Consider the following 21,035-nt stretch of genomic DNA (forward strand, 5'->3'; position numbering starts at 1 on the left):
GGCCTTCATAGCAACATATTCTTGTTAAGAACATTTTGGGGTTGACTTCAACTTTCTGGTACATTTCCAACTTTTTTCTTGGAAAGAACTTTTCTCAAATGAAATTTTTAAAAATCTTTTCAAATCAAGATTTTGACTTGATTGTGGTAGTTATATAACATGTTTTCTTTCCGGTGTGGCCCAACTGTTCTTTAGTTCTGTTATTTCATGACAGTTTCTGAATGTGTATTTCAAGTTGCATTGTTGTCACTTTAGGCCAAATGTGAAGTATAAGTTGTATTCAAAGGCAGAACATTGGATGCAAAATTTTAACACTGACATCTTCAATATAGAAAAGTACAGAAGGTGAAAAGTCCTGATGGCACTTAGCAAACGTATTTGTTGAGGTTTAATAACACCACTGCCACTCTGAAAATGTCTGATTTGGGGAAGTATTTGATATGTTTCCACACAATTTTTTTCAGCAAGACACTGAAGATGCTCACATTTAACTCTGTGTTGGGGGGCCGGGTGGGCGGAAACACCCAACACGCAAACGTTTTACAGCAAACATAAAAAAGAAGAAAATATGGAATAAAAAATAAATGTGACTACACTCGGTCAATATGGTTCTATGCCTGTTGTTTGTCTTTTTTCGTAAATGATTTATGCATAATGAAATTGCCCATTACTTACTAATTTTATTACGGACGGAGAGGAGCTGATGGGCGGGTCTAATGATTTGATTGATTGATTCCTACTTCCAGAACTCTCGCGTGACAAAAAAACACCGCGACACCGCATTCTTCACGCGACTAAATTCCGTTTCGATAACGGCTGATTTTTGAGTGAACTTACACTGCAGTCGTCAAAAGTAAAGGACAAGTATTGCATTCATATGACCAATAAAATTAACGACTTTTGGAGAAGTGGACTCTAAAGTGTTAATATGGATCGTGCTTTGTAATAAAGATCACATGTATCTGACGAGAGATGTATTGCTGCAAGGCCAATCTTTTTTTTTTTTTTAATTATTATTATTATTTATTTATTTTTATTTATTTTATTTTTTTGCAAGGCCAATCAGGTGTGCAAGGAATTTTGGTGCGGAACTCTCTTGCATGGTCATGTTTCACCCGGGCCACCACCGGAACGTCACCCGGCCTCCGCCATGATGGCGACCTGCATGCGTACCGTATGGAAAGGTCAGCTATATTTTGTCTGTGCTTCTTTTTTACAGTCTGCATGTTACTACTATTGTCACATATGTGTTACAATAATGTAAATTAGCACTTTTGAGTTAATCGGCCTAGTCTATAATGCTCAGTGGTCTCCGTAGCCTGCTGTTTCCCTTGGACTTGGTAGCCAAAGCTCAACCAGCTTTCTGTTTGCTTCCTGTTTACAACATGAATATTAATGTTAGTCGGATTTATGTGTTACAATGTATTTTTGCACTTATCAAGCTTATTATCGATGGTTTGGTTATTATAAACGCTAATTGGCCGTTGTACCCAGTTTTCAAGCCTTGCTCAATCTGGGACAAAAATGGAAAGCTCAGTTGTGGTTGTATTTGCTCCCATTTTACTCTCTGACTCTAACACCGGTGTTTTATTTGCTTTTTACAGCCAAATGTAATGGATGAGCAGTACTATATGTGTTATGAAAAACGTAAACGTGTAGTTTGATTTGTATCTACATTTTTGCTTTTGCCTGTTAAATGATGCATCCATCTTCCGAGAGTGAAATTGACCGCCAGTATGTTCAGAATCGTGTTGTGTTTTCTTTAGCATGTGTGTCCTTTTATTACCCCATTAGTCCTTCTTTTTTTGTTTTCATTTCCCCCCCAGTTGTTGCAGCATCTCGGCGGCAGTTCCTATGCGGCGACCTTTCCTCGTTCCCCACTTTTCCCTCCAGCAATGTTCCTGTTCGAACATTTGCTGCCATCAAGTGAGTTCTCAAGCAACCATTTTGTCCACGTTGACACTGTTTTGAAAAAGGAACAGTGAACCCTGAAATGATCAACCACACAGTTTAATTTTGACAAACAAAAGTCCATTCGCTTAATGCTGACCAATAATGTGAAGCACCAAAAATGGGCTAATGGGAATGAGTGTTAATATGACAGTAAATGAAAAGTGTGAAACTGCTACTCGACACACATGGGCCAACAACTCGTAAAAAATCCATGAAATGCGATTGCTTTGAAGTCTGTACACTGTATTTGTGAACTCAGGGCTTGGAAGAAGGGGAAGAAGGAAGAGGAGGCTGTACCAGTGGTGAAGAAAGAGAAGAGGGTAGTGAATGACTCGGACCGACACAAGCCCTTCGGGAAGACGGCATGGGTGCCCGTGGATGACGTCTACGTACTGAGGTTCTACCCCAGGACCATCTATAGTGCCGCTGACGCCGTCGAACTGCTCAAGGGCTTTCAGGCTTTGGACTTCACCCCGCATGACCAGCCCGTCTACGTGGACCTCAGGCTGGACATGGTAGTGGAGAAGAAGGTGAGCATGAGTCGGACTTTGGCTCCCAGCACTTATTTCAGCCAAGTGCTCCCGTGGTCCTCAAATGCATAAAGGTCCTCCAAAGTTGCGTTTCCACCTAAAGTTCAAGGAACTTTTATTCCTCTGTAGTTCTGTCCCCTTTTCCTGGAACTAAAAAGTTCCCAAAACATCCTACCCCAAAGGTTCCTGGAACTGCCAAGTATCTCCTCGCGGGGTCCTCTGCCCAAGTAAATTACCCCATCCTGCAAAGCCACATTTCCACCTGAAGCTCCAGGAACTTTCAATACGTACTTGATACTTTTAATTCTCGGAACCAAAGTGTTCTAACCAGATGTGTCTCACCCCCAAAAGGTTCCAGGAATTCTCCAAAGCACGATTCCTAGATTACACTGGAACTAAATGTATGCACTCACAGAGGTCCTCCAAAGCAACATTTCCTCCTTTGGTTCGAGGAACTTGTTGCGGAATTTGTTGTTCCTGGAGCTAAAATGACCGGTCAGATATGTCCCACCTCAAATATTCCTGGCCCTCTCAAACGTACAAACGGCATCCTCCGTTTGGCTAAAGAACTACATTTACATTTGTAGTACCTGTGGTCCAAACACAACGGTCCTCCCGAAGGTTGCAGGGTAAAATTCCTGTGGTGAGAATGTTTTAGTTGAGCGTCTTTTTGTTTCCCTACTTCCAGAAAAAGATCAACCCGTTTGTGAGCACAGTGCAGCTTCCTCATCCTTTCAAGACAGATGTGAACAAAGTTGTGGTGTTCACTGAGGTCTGCTCTTTTCCTCTACTATTCCTAATAACAGACTTTAGAATGAATACGTGACTTGATTTGAATGATTTTAAATGACCAACGAGCTAATGTGTGTTTTCACTACAGGATGCTAGCCAGGCAAAAGAAGCTCAGGAGTGCGGAGCCGAGTTTGTCGGAGGCGCTGAACTCGTTCAGCAGGTGACATAAGACAAATGATAAATAGTCAATCTTTGGGAGCCGACCACATAGCCAAAGCAACAGTGCTCAAACTATTACAAAAAAAATTGAGACAAAAAAAATTGCGCAAATGTTAGAAAAAAATACAACAGAAAGAAATATATTTGCAAAAAATATCAGGTAAAAATACAAAAAAAAATCGACTAACAAGTAGCCTACGTTGGATGAACACAATCACAATGGCAAAAATAATCGACGAAAAAATGTCTGAAAATCACACAAAGATATTTGCCAAAAATATTAATTGAAAAAGACATTGGTGCTAGGGAAAATATTACATGAAAAAAATATTATGGGAAAATTGTAAAAACACAACTTAGATGAAAAATACAAAAATATTAGGGGCAAAAGTGCACAAAAAATATATTGGACAAGTAATATACAAATATTAGAAAGATTAAGAATATATGAAAAAAGAGCAAATATCAGAAAGAGCTTACACAAATATTTGATAAATCAACAAATATTAGACTGAAAAAAATCAAAGAAAAATATATATGTACACACACACACACAAATATTAGAAAAATATATTTGACCAAAGAAATAATCAAGAAAACAAGATATTCACAGAAATATTAGACAAAAATATCTCAACACAACTTCTGAAAATATTACAAAGAAAAGGGTTGGACAAAGTGCAAACATTTGATGAGCATTTACAAATACTGCCCCCCAATTATTTTCATGATAAATGCATACATCTTTTTTTTTTTTCTTTCTTCAGATTTTAGACGACGAGGTACTGGCGGACTTCTACGTGGCCGTGCCGGAAATGCTGCAGAAACTTACGCCGCTGAAAAATAAACTTCGGAAGAAGTTTCCTAAGAGCAAGAGGGGTGCGCTGAAGCTTCTTGGAAAAAAAAACCAAAAAGAAATATATAATCCCGTCGCTGGCTTGTGAAAAACACGTATCTCCATTTTAATATTTTTTTTAAAAAAGGTTCACTTAATGCAATGTCTGCAACGCAAAAACAGCATTCATAGTGAAAATGAAAAAAAATGGACATACGATTTTTTTCACAGGACAACAACTCTTATCTGTCCATCTATCTAGCTATCCATCTATCGATTTTTCTATCTATATATGTCAACCTTCCAAAAGGCGTTGTGTTGTTGTTTTTTTCTCCTCTTCAGGCTCGGTTGGGGTCAACATCCCCAAAATGTTGTCGCTGTTCCGCACAGGCCACGAGTACACAGTGGAGAGCGAGTGCTATGTCAGGACGCAGGTGGCCACGGTACGCCGCCGCCGCCACGCCAGGCGCTCGTCCCGTTTGAGTGGACGGAGCTTCATTGCCACTTCTCCCGCTTTCCCTACAGCTGGACTTTCCCACTCAACAAATCCTCGCCAACCTGCAAAGCATCCTGACCGACGTGTGCTCGCATCGTCCCGCCGACATGGGTAACGGCAGCTAATCCAGCATCTGTTGGGGGGTAAACAAACATCAGTATCGATAAGAAACGATACGAGAAAACAAAAATCGTGTCTGTGTGGCTGGTGCCAGCGAAGCTTCAGGGCAAAAAAAAAAATTGTCGACTTTTTTTTTTAGTCGACTTAACTGTCTTTTTTCCCCGCTCAAGCCCTTTTTTAAAACATTTTCTACCATTCTAAGCGTAAGCGGTATAGATGATGGATGGATGGATGGATGGATGGATGTTTTTTAATTCAAAGGACAGTGTGCTCTGACCACCAGGGGCAGTACAGTAAAAGAAATAAGTAACAATTGCAACTAAGCTCAGTAAGATAATGTTCTCTCAGTGGAGTGCTGGGATACATTTGAGATTAAATACACCAAATAGCAATAGATTCAAATCAAATTGTATAATGATTGAAAATGTGATACAAAATATCAGATGAAAAATACACACATGTGGAAAAACTAAATATCACTCACACTATAAGAGATAAAACAAAAATCATATAAAAATAACACATAAAAGCTAAAAAAAAATAGCAGACGGTAAAATATACATAAAACAGCATATAGGTTTTGGATTAAATTCACATAATATTAGGTGACACGACAATACAAAAATATTACAAGAAACCTAACGGAACTATATGAAAGCAAAATAAGTGTCGATTGCGGCGTCTGTGAGAGAGAGGCTTGAAAATCGGAATGACTACACTGGAAACATTTTTATTTTACGAAATAAAAATGGAAGTATTGCTATAACTATTTTGTCCCCCCATTGCCATTTTTCAGGGCCCTTGATTGAGCGCGCCATCCTGTCCAGTCGCACCAGTGAAGCTCTGTGGTTCAACACTGACAACCTTCTACCACAAACACCTGAAGACAACAAACAGCAATAACATCCTCATGTGTATATATTGTACTTATTATTATTATTATTATTAACAATAAACATGATCACGCAAGATGGTTGCGTCCGGGAGCCCACACCAAACTTCCTTGCCGAATTGGCCTTGTAGCCATACAATCATTGAGCATCACATACATGTACATTTTATTACAAAACAGCATCCATCCACTTTCCCAAACTTCCTCCCGGGTCTATAGTATACTTTTTACAACAGTATTAACAAACATTTTGGGACTCCAAATTGTCGTCTCTGATGTCATAATACATTTGGCCACCAGGTGGCAGTATTGCTCGAAGATGTGGTTTCCTCTCACTTGTTGCTACTCAAATAAGCAGAAACTTTTGGTGTCTGTATAGTTTTAATTATTGATTTTTTTTTTTTAGACAAAAAGCTACAGCTCCCCTAATATTGAGGCAGGACGTTATTTTGGATTTTATTAAACATTTAAAGTCTGCAATTATACACACAAAATTAAGCTTTGTTGTTTTATTCTAATAGTTAAAAAAGACTGGCAGTATACATAGACAAATGTTTTTTTTTTTTTTGATGTTTCCCAAGGTTTTTAGCAGATGGTTCAATCTACGCTATAACATGTTTATATTTTTCAGGGTGTTTTTTTGCTTTGTTTTTTCAATACATGTTCTTCGTGAGATGTACATGTATAAGGTACAGTGAACAACCGCGTGCTCGCGGTTTGGTTCACCTGATCGGGGATATTTTTTCCACTTTTAAAAAAAAATGTTTTTTTTAGGAAAATGCTTATTTAAGATATGTGATGGGGGGGCAATGTTTTTTCTTTTTTAAGTTATAATGGGGCGTCGATTCTTGTCTGATTCTCGCCATTCGCCCTCCCTTTTCCCGCGAGTAGCGGGGTTGTACTGCAATCGTGATCTGCAAATGTTCACCCAGCCGTCATTATGGTGTGCAGCAGGTGTACCTAATGAAATGACCGTTGAGTGTCATGAATTGCTCACTTACTACTTGCCTTCCCCTGAGGCCACAACAGCTGATCAAGTGGCATTTCGAACGTCAAGCGCAGCGTGCTTCCTTGGGGGAGGTCTTCCCCGGAGGTGCGACGACGAGGAGAAGCAGGACGACGAGGAGGAGGAGGAGGAGGAGGAGGAGGACGACCTGCATGTTTGCAGGACGGTGCAGCCTGCTCGTCATGTGCATGAGCTTCCCATTTTTCGTTTAAGGGAGGGGCGGAGCTGCACTTTCCCACTTCCAGGCTCCCCCGGACCTCGCCAGTCTTCCTGGCCGGAGCGCGGACGCTGCGCTCGGGGGAAACATTCCGCAACCTTCAGGGGGACTTTTTTTTTTTTTTCCCGCCCCCCGCGGGAAGAGCGTGCGCGCTGTTGCCGCCGTGGAAACGAGCCTCTTGAGACGCGTTTCACCACCAAAAGCAGCACCAAGACGACTGCGTTGGGATTACGAGCCGGTTTGTCCGCGACCATGGCGGCTCGCTGGATGGTGCTGGGCGCCCTGGCCGCAGCCCTGGCCGCCCCCCGGGTGACACACGGTGGGTATTTTTGTCCGCAGTTGGTGCTCGTGAAGTGGGTCATGGTTGATCGGGACCCCCCCGCCCCCCGGGGAGACTTTTCCGGCATTTTGGTGCACCCTGGGGGAGGTCACTCGCTAACTTTCCACCTGCTTGCTTTGAAGAGGCAGCGCTTATTTTTGCTGAGTTGGGTGATGAATGCAGATTGAAGACGGGGTTGGAACCCCGGCGAGAATGGTTTTGTGCGCTTTGGCTGCAAGATTGGGTTTTGAAATACAGGAGAGCAAACTTATTGGTGAAACAAAAAACGTTGTCTGCAAAATGGTTGTGAAAATACTGGAGAAAAAAACCCCCACAAAAACTGCAAAATTAGGAAAATATTTTCAAAACAAAACAAATATTGGGGCGGCGGCGTAAATGCAACAAAAGTACTAATAAAATATTATTGATTTCTTGCAAAAAATGTTTTCATTATTTAAACATTTTCCGCATAGGAAATGATGAATGGAAGTTCACTCACCAACTTGACACCTGCTAACTTGTATGATGAAGAAAACAAAAAAGCTTAAAAAAAAAAAAAAAAGCTTTTTCAATAAAATGTTCTATGCAAGCCCACTAGTTGAAAAAATGCATTCTGATTAATCTGAAATATGAGTTAAGCAGCAACATCCACCCGTTTTTAGCCATCTTTGGGGGCGGCCATTTTGTCACTTGTGCCGACTGAAAATGACATCACAGGGCTCAGGCAACGACCAGTCATAGCTCAGCTTCAGAAAACAGGTGAGCCGTGACTGGTCGTTACCTGAGCAACTGTGGCCGCCCACTGAGATGGCTGATAAAAGGTGGATTTTGAAATATTCCATAGACGCAATAGTAATCAGATTACCCAGTTTCAACTAGTGGGCCTGCAAATAACATATCCTTGAAAAAAAAAAATGTGTTGGGGTTGACTTCTCCCTTAATTGAGCCTCTGAGAAGTAGAGTGGGCTAACTCCATATGTGTAGGGGAGTGCTTTCTCAAATTTTATGGCTGCAATAAAACCTGGGGAAATTTTATATCTTTGATGACAGATTTTTTTTTTCCCCCTTCTGGATGCTTGGTTTTACAGTAATTGTGGTTTTCTCCAGATTTTGGCTGTTTGGTGAGACTAATTTATTCAGAAGTGAGGTGCTGTCATCATCTTCACTTTCATACAGTAGGTTGGATCCTGGTCAGTATCAGCAGAGTTGTTTGAGAGAAAGAAAAAAAAAACCATAAACAAACTCTCTGGCATATTGGCCCACTGTTGCACTCGTGAACCAGGAACATTTCGAGTGCAATAGTAGAATTCTCCCTATATGCCAAAATTAGAAAACCTCGATTTGGATCAGGATTCATTTGAAGGTATGCCTTGACAAAAATAAACAAACAAAGTTGGCCCGCTCTAGTTGTCAGTGTCTCAGTTATAGATGAATGCATATGTGGAAGATGAACTAACAACAACAACAACAGCAACACACTTAAGCACCGATGTGTTGTTTTTTTTTTCCTCACTTGTGCAATGTTGCTATGAAAGTTGAGAAAAGTTGGCGAAATGAGTCATGCATGAACAAATACAGACTTATGGAGAGAGAAAGCAAGTACACCCAAGCTACACAAAGGCACGACCAAAAACATGAACAAAGGTTTCATGTAAAATGAAAACAAAAAGGACAAATACATGAACACGACGAACACGCAATCGTGCGACTACTTCAAGCCCGGGCAACAATTATGGAATCACCACTCCGGAAGGAGGATCATCTTGATTTCTATTTTCTGAGAAAAAAAAAAAAACCAAAAAGAAATATCACAAATGTACCACAAACCATTTTTTGTCAAAATCCGTCCTTCTGATTTCAAGAAACACTAAAGAAAATCGTTGTAGTCGGTCGATTTCCTTTAAGAGCAAGCAGAGCAAAAAATAAAAGAGAAAATGATCTTGTCATTTTTCATTTATAAAAAAAATTGAATCTGCTAATAAATGAGCTGTGAAATAAGAGTGAACACCTTGGAAAGCTGCTGCACTAAGTGGATTGATGCGAATCGTGCGAATGCTTCAAAGCAAATTTGATCGCCGATTCCACATTTGACTTTTGGTCCCAACTGCAACAACCGCCACTTTAACATGTTCTCCAACGTAGCTCTCCATCAACTCACTAACTGTCACGTGAAACCAAATTCAATCTCCATTTGGGCCAGATTTGCACCCATTGGAAGTTACCATGGAAAATGTCACGTGGCGATCGTACACGCCACAGTCAAATCTCATCAGAATGTGACTGCTGGATTCCAGAATTGAATGCCAAACCGAATCGAATCTAGTTTGGATCCAGATTCCACGTTGAGTGTCAATATAATTGCAACTCCAGCAATCCCATTCTCAGCTCATTTAAGATTTGAAGAATTTGTTGCATGTAGGCAGTGGCTGTAACGTGAACCCACATTCAATCCAGATTCGATCAAGAGATTCCGATTGTGCAGTTGGACCCAATGTAAATGTGGGATTCCATTTAACATGTTCTCACATATAGCGCTGTAATATCTCGTCAGATTTTGCATGCAGGATCATTTAGTGGAAAGTCTAAACATGTGTAATCCAGATTTGATCCAGATTGCGCACGGGCAAGCAAGTTAAATTTAACATGGGCGACATTTATGTCTCTGTCTAATCTCATCAAGTCAGACTGGAATTTGCTGTTTTTATAATGGATTTTAATACCCCCAAAATGGCTATAAAATGGAATCCTAATCCCCCAAATTCCTCGCGCGTCCGAGACGGAGACGCGGAGGCGTGATGGCGAGCCGGCACGACGTCATGAGAGCTCACATCCCGTGTGCAGTAAATTTGACCTGTGTGATAATCTTAATCCTGCATGTACATAATCCCCGTGCATGGAAACATGACCCAGATGTGCACTGATGCTAATGTTCCCTCTCTTTCTCTTTCTCCGCGTGTGTGTAGGAGTGTGCGTCTCCGAGGGAGTCGTCCACGCGGTAGGTTCATCTTCCCCCTTCCTTATTTTGTCGCCGTGCCGGCCGGGATTGAGATGGGAATTGCTCCGATTATTCGACAGAAACCCTGGTGCTTTATTTGCTCATCAATTATTCATGAAGGGGTGTCGGCTTAGTATGGGATCAGGAAGTAGACGAGTTTGCCGGAGCTCATTGGACGAGTGTCATTTATAATGCATGCAGCGCGCGCGCGCGCTTCGCGCGTGATCGCCGCAGCCTTACTTGCGGTTCTGCTGTTTGAGCTGCTCTCATTGGGCAGGAATCATGAGGCCATCGAACTGCTTTACCTCATGGCGTTGGATTTTCATGTGTAGTGCATCGCGCAAATGCTATTGATTTGAAATGTGTCGGAGTGCGGTTGAGTTGTGAAAAGTTGAAGCTCTGTTCCCTGTCAAGTCCGTGACGTTCGCAAACTGCAGTTGGTTTTGATCCTGCCTCAAGGGATGGTCGTTGCATGCCCGATCAAGGACGCCATCGGTTTTGAGCACATATCGGAGTCAAGATGCTTTTTGTAGTCAGCCGTCAAACAGCTAAAACGTTTTTTCCTTTAAAATCAGCTGTGAGAATGAGGTCAGTACTTGTCCCTCCTGTCATCCTTACCGCAGGCACATTTTCAGGGAGGATTGTCGCAACTTTGCCCTTGATTTTGAGACGATATCCAAATCACGCTACTTTCGGTAGCTGGCTGTCAGTCGTCAGATGAGTACTTTTTTTTTTCTTTTCAAGCTGCTCTCAATGTTAGATGAGGACTCGCTCCTCCTGTCACCGACTGCTGTCACACTTTCAGGCCCGATTGGCGCAAACGCTGTTGATTTTGAACGCATATCGAAATCACGATTCTTTCGCTAGCTGGCCGTCAATTGTCGAATGAGAACTTTTTTTCTTTTGAATCGCCTCTCCGTGTTAGCTGTCATCCTTCCTGCAGTCAAACTTTCAGGGATGGCGTTTGCCACGGCAAGAATATTTATTGATGTTTTACAGTCAAGGTGCTTTCAGGAGCTTGCCGTCAAATATCATACGAGTACTTTTTTTTTTTTTTTTTCTTTGAAATCATCACTCAAGGTTAGCTCAGTACTTTCTGTCAACTGCACTCCGACTTTTCAGGGGTGATTTCCGTACGTGACGGTGATGTTTTATAGCTGTCGCTAGCTGTGTTAGCTGCTCGTCAACTGTTAATATGAGTTGTTGTTTCTTTAAAATCAAGCCTCAAGCTTAGGTCAGTAATTGATCCTTACCTGTGCCGTCGTCCAACGGTGACGTGGCTGCACAAAAATGCTTTTTCTTTCATTTGTCAAGATGATTTCTGGAGCTGGCCATCCAACATTTTTTTTTTTTTTTTTTTTTCCCTTAACATTGTCTGGAGGTTACATCAGTATTTGTTCCTCGTCACCACTCAGATGGTCATTTCCTGCATTCCGGAGCAAAATAACAATTTGATTGGTTGAAATGTTGACCAGATGTTGCTCTCTGTCAATGTCTGATATTTGACGTGTTGATGAGGCGGCATTTTGAGGGGGCTCATTTGGCTCTTGTAACTTTGGGAACAGCAGTGCAATTTGCACTTGTACAAAAACACCACTTGTGTCTTGCCAAACAACTAGTGATCTGACTGTAAAAGAGTCTCCAAAAGAGATGTTCCCAGAGGGGAATAATGGCAGTCCCGCCCCTTTTTGCACCCCCCCCCCCCCCTGCCGTGTAATTAAAGTCGGAAACGGCGGGACATGACGTACCTGCGACCGGATGCTTCCTGATGCTTTTTCAAGGGGATCATTTGTTGCGGCCAACATGTTCAGTCAATGTTTTGAGTAGGTGGTTTTTTTTGGGTGGGGGTGGGTTCGTTGGTGAAGGGATGCGGTTGGGATCTCCCGGCATGTCCCGACATGATCTAAAAGGCCATTCTAGAGTTCAAAGGGAAGAAGCCTTTTTTCCCCCCCCTGCGGCCGTCTTATTAGTGTGGATGGGAACAAAAAAAAAAAAAGTGGAGATGAAAGTACGAGAACATCCCAGGTTGGCGTGGAATATTGAAAGGAGGAAAAGCAGATGTTCAGAACAGTCGGTACTTTGCATTCCGATGGACCGGCTGACATTTGCACAAAATGTCAGCCGATGGAAATCGAGCCAAGCGCTCAGAAGTTCATAAACGGCAAAGTGAAACTGCCGGATCGTTAGTGGCGTTTGTCTTTAAAGACCGCGCAAAAGTGAATACAGAGATTTGTTTCGAAACATTTGATACATCTTTGAAGATAATTGCTGGAAAGGCGTCAACACTCTAGTACTGAATTGTGTAAATATAGTCCTAAAGTGATTTTCAGTATTTCGCCGGTGGACGGCTTGTCCATCTTCTGTCTGTCTGTGCAAACTGCACCAAACATACATTGACCGATTGTTTTTTTCAGGGCTGATACCAATACCGATTATTAGTAGTCAAGGAGGCCAATAGCCGATATTTGGAGCCGATATTAATTTTCCGTTAAAAAAATAAAACTCTTAACTTTGTTGCAACGTCTTTAAGAATATGTTTATTGAACCATGTTTAAGATTTGAATAATGTTGATTTTTATTTTTTAAATGAGTTTTTATTATTATTATCCATTTTTGACACATCTTTGTAATACAATTCTAACAACAATTTCAGGGAGCACCCAGGGTCGTCAGCATGTCTGAAAAAGTTACAGAGTTAAAGAGCTCCGTGTAGTTTTCTACAGTAAATGAAGTCCTCCAAAAAAGTGACATTTTCACACATCTTTGTTTTGATTTCAACACACGTTTGAATTGATTCATTATTGGCCATCAGATTTAAAAAAAAAAAAAAAGAAAAAAAAAGAAAAGACAATATTCGTCAAAACGCCAAATATCGGCCCGGCCGATAATCGGTCCATCCCTAGTATTAGGTAAGGAAACGGCAACGATTTCTAGCCATCTGCGGTCCCTTCTCAAGGGTTCTTTTTTCCCTTCATGTGGGCTTCTGGGTTTTTCCTTTCTCGGTTGGGGTCGCTTTGGATCAGGGCATGTTGCTAATATTGAATAAACTTGGGAAACCCTTGAGACGCTTCTGATTATGTGATGCTAACATACTACCTAACGAGAACCAAATGGAAAATGGCATAGACGTGACGGTAAGTGCAGTCCTTCAAGCAGCCGCTACTTTGAGCAGCTACAGAGCAGCGACACATACAGGCCGGAAGTGATGCCAAGTCCAACGTCGGGCCCGTTTGTGGCGTCTGCACCCGACACCCAGTTGCGTGGCCGTCTCCATTTCAATGCCGTAACTGGAGCGGCCACTCGCAATGCCAGGAATTCCTGCCCGGAGGGCTGCATGGCTGATATATTTGGACGCGGCGCTATGATGCGGGAGCTGCTCCAGCCGCTAACGCCGCTCAAGCCGCTACAGCCGCTAAAGCCGCTAAAGCTGCTGTCGCGCCAGCGCGAGGATGTCTGTCAGTACGCATGTAGCGCATGTTCAATACGCAACTTGTTTAGGCGGCGGCTACGTGCCAGCAAAGGCGCCTGATTGGAGGAATGTAACACTTTGTCCTTTCCTTTGTGAATGGATAAAGTATCTATTTCGTCTGTCTTTACAACCACAAACGTGGAACATATTAGGTAAGGCACAGGAACGGTCATAAACAAACGGTGCATTACAACACATCCCTTAACATTTTTTTTCATGTCGACTCATGTTACTTGGCCACATCGCATTATGACACGTTTCGTTTTGACACTGTTCCGGCGCGTTGTTCCGACACTTTAAGTTACAGTATGTCACGTTACGTTACGACATGTCGGCTTACGACGCGTTAGGCTACAACGCGTTTCGCGTTGTATTGCGACACGTTGCACTACGGCGCGTCAATTTGTACATTTCTATTCTGTTTCTAAGAGAAAACATAACTGTTCTGTTACGCTATGTAACTTTCAGTGACGTTGCGTGACGGTATGTTTTACTCTAGTTTTCGTTATGTTACATGAAGTTACATTGCGTTGTGTTGCCATACCCGAGATAACGTTCCGTAAAGTTGCGCAACGGTATGTCTGGTTACATTATGTTACTTTACGTGACCTTGCTTTACTGTTTTATTCCGCTCGTAAGTGAGGTTATGTTACACATTGCTGACATTGGGCCGTATCTTAACTCCACAACCGTCATTTTCCTGGAAACCCAAAATGTAGGCAAAATGGCGTTAAGCAGTGCACCGCTGACGAGAACAAGCCACTTTTAGCATCGAAAATTGGTTTATAATTTGTAAAAAATACTTGACCCACTTGGGGATTAACCTATCGTATCAATTTGTGGAAAAAATATGATGCCCAAAGTAGATTTTGTTATAGTAGCGACATGACTTTTTGTCACGTTATGTTACTTTGTTACATGACCTTATGTGTCTTTATGTTACTTATGACTTTTATGGAAATTAGTTTACAAATTACAAAAACCAAAAGGTAATCCCAGAGCCATAATGTAGCCTATAAAGAACTTGGGCAGAATCTTCCTCTCGAAATGTCGGAACCACTGAAACGTTTCAGCGCACATCTCGCTAAAGATGCAAATTGAAGGAATTTATTTTCACTTTGTTCCATGCCCAAATCAAAATGGTAAGAGCCATTGGTAACGTTGTCCTTTCCTAATACTTTGAACATAAAAGCAACCTGGCGCGTAAGAAGCATCCAACAACTTTGAGGACGACAAAGTCACGAGTTCACACGGGGTGGAGGTGACTTTGCTGTGGTCTTTTTTTGTTTGTTTGGGTTTTTTTTTTTTGGGAGGGGGGGGCGCACGTGCATGCCATCCACGCACGCGTACATTTACAAGGTGGCTGCTGTAAAAAGTGATGAAGCGACGGACCCTGCGCCGCCATTAAAGTCTGAGTGGGGCTTTTATGAGCACATTTTCTCTTTTCCTCCGCGGTGGTGTCAGGCACAGCGTCGCGTGTCGTCGCTTCTCCCGCCAGACTGTAAAAGTGTCACGTTACCGGATTGAACATATTGATTGATCAACATTCATGTTTTGTTTCCATATCATTTTTCCTACTTCGTGGAAAGTCCGTGTTACTTAGCAACGTGAAAGACATGACTATCGCGCCAAAGACAAATGTCCACTTTATTGTTTTTGGAAATTCATCGCCCGTTGCCAGACTCATTAGCAACATGAAATTTGGTTGGCATGTCTACTATGAGTGGATCAACAACAAAAAAAAAGTCTCAAGAAGCCATACACGGAAAAGGCACAGGAAGTTAGTGCTTTGGGTTTAAAGCTGCCATTTAAGGCTCATTGTGGACAATTTACCTTCACATTGTTTGAAATTTCATCCCCCCCCGGAGCCAAGTCTACTTTGCAACTACAAATTTGGTAGACATATTCATCCTCAGGAGGCCTACAAAAAAGCCATTTTGGGGATTAAGTGGCCATTTTAGCTCATTATGGCCTTTTCCAGGGGTCCTTCATATTTCTTTGAAAATTCAGCCCCCAAAGATGGATCGACTTAGAGAAGCACAAAAACGAGCAGTAGAACCACAAAAACGACTTGAGAAATTAAGGCCTGAATCGGCACCATAAGTCCGCCATTTAAAAAAAAAAAAAAAAATGTTTGGCAGCAAAATGTGATGAGTGTCCATAAAACCTGAAGCCATACAGCGAATGCAGTCCACAAGGTTAGATCCTGACCAAAGCTGTCAGGCGGCAACAAGAAATTTGGCAGGCGTGTCGGTGAAAGCCAAGTGAGGGCAAAACCGGATTAGTGGTGAGGAGTACCGCTGGGAGAAGAGGAGGTCTGTGGGAAAACTGCTAGGAAGAGAATCCACCAAGTCAAAAGTGTTCCTTTGCATTGCTCCTCCTGGGCCGGCCGGATGAGCAATTCAGGGCGGCTTTGATCAGAATCTACTTTGGATGCTGATTTAACAAACGAGGCTTTTTTTTTTCTTTTTTTTTTTTTTCTTAATGTTGGCGTAAGAACCTTTTTGATTTGGACGATCTGATCTAAGGGGCTCTAGATAGCTTGGGACTAAAATCATATCAGAACGTGGACAAATATTTTTTTGGGGGGGGGTTTTTTGTTTTGCTTTGACTTGTGAGCAAAACCTTTAAGTGTACGTGACGATAAACCATGTGACAATATTCACCGACATATATTTTCGATCCTCTGCAAAAGACGACTAATATTATTGGAGTTTACGGAGCGATTGTATCCGTCTCCATCATCGTGTATGCGTATGTCAGAGGGGCAGGATGAGTATGCTGGGTTGTAAACCAAACAACCTCAACCTGTATCTCAAGGCGCCACGATACTTTTTCAATCTTTTTAAGTCGACATGAACTCCTGGCATGTCGACACATGCTGCAGTGTGCCCCTTTGAGAGCGAGTTTGTGAAGAAGCAGACTACCCCCCCACACACACACACCGCCACCCCAAAATTAAAGTGGTCCAGGACACACACACGCACACACACGCACACAAATGGATCATCTGAGGAGCAGCGAGTCACCACATGTGAATTATTAAGCGTCGAGAGGCTGTGAAGTGCTGCTCTCCTTTTCGAAACGCTCGCCGAACATCCCGCTCGCTTCCAAATTCGCAAAGTTCGTTCCCTCCTCATCTTTGACGTTGACGACACCGGCGGGAGGGGGGGGCAACGTTGTAACGTGCATGCCGGGCCGCTAGTCAGCAATGTTGTTAAACGTCTTTTTGAAAATTCCTTTGTTGTTGTGACACGTAAATGTAAGGAGGACGTCTTAGCCGATCAAAAGCCAGAAGAATGGCACTGGTAGGAAATGGCACAATAACAACTTGATATGAAAATACTGCAAATGAGAAGTTTTTTAAAAAGGACGGACTGAGTAAGGACGGAAGTGGGTTTTTCTTCGGTCCTGTAATTGCCCCTTCACCGGGTCAAGTACCGACCGAAGTGTTGGGTGGGTTCTTTTAAAAAAGCAAGACCCCTGTCCTCTTCTGCGCTACCACGGAGCCGCCTTCATTTACTGCCGGCCACAGTTCTCCAATGTGCGTCCCCTGCGGTAAGATTGTACTCGCAGGCATAGTCTGCCCTCTAGTGGTTCAACACGTGTAATACCATGGATGACGCCACAGGACACCCATTTCCACTGACAGAAACACGCCTAGCCTGTCTTGCGTGTGTAGTCCGGACGGAATAAGGTGTGTATGGGGTGGAGGAAAAAATGTTTGTTTAGTTAACATTTGGTACGTGTCTTATCCCTTTGCATGCGAACGATGTCCTTGTCCGGGACGTCTCTAGACATCTCCAAACTGTCTCATCCAAGCTCATGCCGGCGCCGCCGTACACTTCAAGCTCCGACCCAGAAGTGGAATTCTATCGTTCTCCTCCGAAAATAACGTGGCGTTATTTAGCACTAATGATTTCATTGTGAAATAACGCAATAAAAACGGGAAACGTATTGTGTTGTAACGTAAAAGTTTTGTAATAAAATGCAATCGTATTGCCTTGTAAAGCCATCTTCAACATTCCCGTGACGCCGCCTGGCGCTCTCCGTAGTCTGCCAACGGACGGACGGACGGACGGACGGTGCGTTGCTGTTGTTGCGTTGGCAGCTAAATGCTGTCTTGCTTGCAAACAAGTCAGTCCACTCAGGGTACTCCCAGCCGCTAAGTGGATGTGAAAAGCAAACTGGACAGCTAATGAGCTTGAAATAATGTTGATGAATTATGAAACCTCTGCCGTTAGCATCTTTCCCACGGCATCATGCACAAATGCTCTTTGGGGTTTTTTTTGGGGGGGGGGGGGGGGGGGGCGGGGACGGACGAAATGACGAAAGGACAGAAGCGCTTTAAAAGGATGAGGACGGTCGGGGGACGATTACTTTTATGATTAAGGACGGAGGGACGATGACCAGCTCTAGTATCTGGGTAACTAAGCAATGACTTTATTTTTGTCACTCTTGTTTTTTTTTTTCATTTGTCACTTTGTTCAAGTTGCCGAGTTACATTGAGTTACTTATTGAAATGACTTAGTCACAAACGCCGACTTGTGGCTGCAATCACCCCCAGAGTCGTGTCAAATGCTTCTCATGAACACAAAGTTCAGTTGTTCTAGTGGGCTTTTCCTGAGCTTTTTGTTCCCGTGATATTTTCTTTTCCCAGCGTGCCGTCATAGAAAGGAGGCAGTCGAAACGTTTTCCGGTCACGTTCGGCCATTTCGAACGTCGCTTTCGGGAGGCTTTTTGGTTTTGCGGCGGACGTCCCCCAGGCCCGGCGTCACGCCGACGCTCCCTGGACCGGAACTAAGCCCCCCGCCGTTCCGCCTCCATTCAGGGGTCCCCGTTGAGGCGTCCTTTTGGCGAGCGGCCAGCCCGCCGGGGGCGGATAAACAAGAAGGCCTCAGCCCGCAGGCCACTCCGAACTCTTTTGTGCGCCCGCCGTCATTCACACCACCCGGGCGTCTTATCTGGGAATGCCAGCTCGAGGCCCCCCCCCCCCCCACATGTAGCGGCGGCAACCCCCCCCCCCAGGTCTTGGTTTAGTTTCCCTCACTCCGCTCGGTCGTCTTCTCCGTGGGTGCCCGCAGGCTACGTGCGCGCTACAAGCCTTTCCGTGCACGTCTCGCCTCCCCGTCGGCTTTTCCGTCGGCTCAAGTGTGCCTTCATCGATTCCCTTTTTGCGTGTGTGTGGCGGGTTAGCCACGCAAAAGGATTTCTTTGCTCATGGAACATTATGGACAGAAAGTTCTATTTTGATTGTTGTTGAGCAGACACAAGAAGCTTTCTCTCGGCTAAAAGCGTGCCGCCGAGTTTGCTTGGTGGCCGCCATCACTTTTGCGCTGACGGCGATGACGGGACGGAAATGCACGTCTCGGACAGCGCGTCAATCACTGTTCAGGCAAACACGTGGTTCGGGTTTTTTTTGTAGTTCGTTTCAAATTAGGGCTTCAAGCCTGGGTGAGGGTTTCAAATGAGTGTTGAGACTTGATTAGGGTTTCAAGTCTGGGTGAAGTTTTTAAATGAGGCTCTAAAGACATGTTTAGGTGTTCAAGTGAATGTTTCAAATCTGGGTTAGGGTTTAAAAACAGGGTTAGGGTTTCAAGTGTGGCTTTGGGTTTCAAGACAGGATTCGGGCTTCAAATGAGAATTTTAAGCCTCGGTTCAGGTTTTCTTTTTTTTAAAGACATTTCAATCTAGGGCAGCGAACCTGGGTTAGGATTTCAAATATGTGTTTCATGACAGGGTCAGGGTTGCAAGTTAGGGCTTCAAGCCTGGGTGAGGGTTTCAAACGAGTGTTGAGACTTGATTAGGGTTTCAAGTCTGGGTGAAGTTTTTAAATGAGGCTCTAAAGACATGTTTAGGTGTTCAAGTGAATGTTTCAAATCTGGGTTAGGGTTTAAAAACAGGGTTAGGGTTTCAAGTGTGGCTTTGGGTTTCAAGACAGGATTCGGGCTTCAAATGAGAATTTTAAGCCTCGGTTCAGGTTTTCTTTTTTTTAAAGACATTTCAATCTAGGGCAGCAAACCTGGGTTAGGATTTCAAATATGTGTTTCATGACAGGGTCAGGGTTGCAAGTTAGGGCTTCAAGCCTGGGTGAGGGTTTCAAACGAGTGTTTAAAGACTTGATTAGGGTTTCAAGTTAAGGTTTCAAGTCTGGGTGAAGTTTTTAAATGAGGGTCTGAAGACATGGTTAGGTGTTCAAGTGAATGTTTCAAGTCTGGGTTAGGGTTTGACAACAGGGTTAGGGTTTCAAGTGTGGCTTCGGGTTTCAGGACAGGGTTAGTGCTTCAAGCTAGGGTTTTAAAACTGGGATAAGCGTTTAAGATATAGATTAGGGTTTAAAATCGGAGTTTCAAGAGAGGGTTGGGGTTTCAAGTTAGGGATTCAAATCTAGGTTAGGGATTCAAGGCAGGGTTTGGTTTCCAAGATAGGGTTTCAAGTCTAGGTGAGGGTTTAAAGGCGGGGCTTAGGTTTTCAAGTTAAGGTTTCAAATTACATCTGAAAGACTCGATTAGGGTTTCAAATTAGCGTTTTTAGTCTGCCTTAAGGCTGAAAGACACAGTTAGGGCTTCAAATGGAGGTTTTTAAGCTTCAATTAAGGGTTTTATACATGATCATGGTTTGAGTTTATGTTTCTAAACCTAGATCAGGGTTTCAAAGCTGGGTTTCGATTTTGAGTTGAAACCCAAATTTGAAACCCCACTTTTAAGGGGTTTAAAGTTGTAGTGGTCTTTTATTGCGTTCGTGTCAGTGCCAGACTCGGGTCAGGCGTGAAAAAGAACCTTTGGCGACTGTGTGGCCAGCAGAACAACACCCCAGTGTGTCCGTCGCCACGGCAACCAACCGGCGCCTCGCTCAGCTGCAACGCTCATCTGCGACATTTCCAAATTGGGTTCCAAACCGTGGTTAGGGTTTCAAATGAGGGTTTGAACCTGGATTAGCGTTTCCAGCAAATGTCGGGGTTCCAAATAAGGATTTCAAGACCAGATTAGGGTTTCAAACAAGCGTTGGTGTTTCAAGATGGAATAAGAGTTTTATACCAGTGTTAGGGTTTCAAATTTGGGTTTTGAGATGGAGTTTTGGTTTCTGAGATGGGGTTAGAGTTTCATACAATTGTTAGGGGTTTGAAGTTTGGGGACAGCACTAGGGATTCAAGTTAGAGTTTTGTCTATCCAATTGGGGCGTTAGGTTTTCAGATTAGGGTTTCAAGATAGCGTTAGGGTTTCAACCACTTGTTAGTGTTTCAATTTGAGGA

The 21,035-nt window shown here is 43.2% G+C and overlaps 2 protein-coding genes across 3 annotated transcripts in view; both read left to right on the forward strand.

Moving 5' to 3' along the window:
• The first annotated feature begins 1,044 nt into the window (after positions 1–1,044).
• mrpl1 (mitochondrial ribosomal protein L1) lies at positions 1,045–5,854 on the forward strand. Of its 2 annotated transcripts, none has more exons than XM_086030022.1 (9): positions 1,045–1,184; positions 1,827–1,926; positions 2,213–2,483; positions 3,172–3,255; positions 3,364–3,435; positions 4,202–4,313; positions 4,612–4,712; positions 4,795–4,908; positions 5,682–5,854. In XM_086030022.1, exons 1-8 carry the CDS (start codon positions 1,151–1,153, stop codon positions 4,888–4,890), a joined length of 870 nt encoding a protein of 289 aa, XP_085886148.1. In that variant the 5' UTR covers positions 1,045–1,150; the 3' UTR covers positions 4,891–4,908; positions 5,682–5,854. The 2 variants fall into 2 exon arrangements, with proteins under 2 accessions (XP_085886148.1, XP_085886147.1); XM_086030021.1 differs by having other exon boundaries at positions 4,795–4,876.
• An 881-nt stretch (positions 5,855–6,735) lies between these two features.
• fras1 (Fraser extracellular matrix complex subunit 1) overlaps positions 6,736–21,035 on the forward strand; it is a 129,906-nt gene continuing 115,606 nt past the window's right edge. The window contains exons 1-2 of the mRNA XM_086030020.1: positions 6,736–7,319; positions 10,283–10,314. Of these exons, the coding sequence (XP_085886146.1) occupies positions 6,746–7,319; positions 10,283–10,314 (606 nt within the window). The 5' untranslated portion in view covers positions 6,736–6,745. The remainder of the gene's footprint in view (positions 7,320–10,282; positions 10,315–21,035) is intronic.

Source organism: Filicampus tigris, chromosome 5 (assembly GCF_054856515.1).
Source record: "Filicampus tigris isolate MCC_2025a chromosome 5, RoL_Ftig_1.0, whole genome shotgun sequence".
In the NCBI taxonomy this organism is placed as follows: domain Eukaryota; kingdom Metazoa; phylum Chordata; class Actinopteri; order Syngnathiformes; family Syngnathidae; genus Filicampus; species Filicampus tigris.

Bases quoted from the DNA above. Each gene is read 5' to 3' on its own strand.
- mrpl1 (XM_086030021.1), top strand. From the start codon at position 1,151: ATGATGGCGACCTGCATGCGTACCGTATGGAAAG. The intron at 1,185-1,826 runs GTCAGCTATATT...TTTCCCCCCCAG, and splicing joins CATGCGTACCGTATGGAAAG to TTGTTGCAGCATCTCGGCGG. The intron at 3,436-4,201 runs GTGACATAAGAC...TTCTTTCTTCAG, and splicing joins GCGCTGAACTCGTTCAGCAG to ATTTTAGACGACGAGGTACT.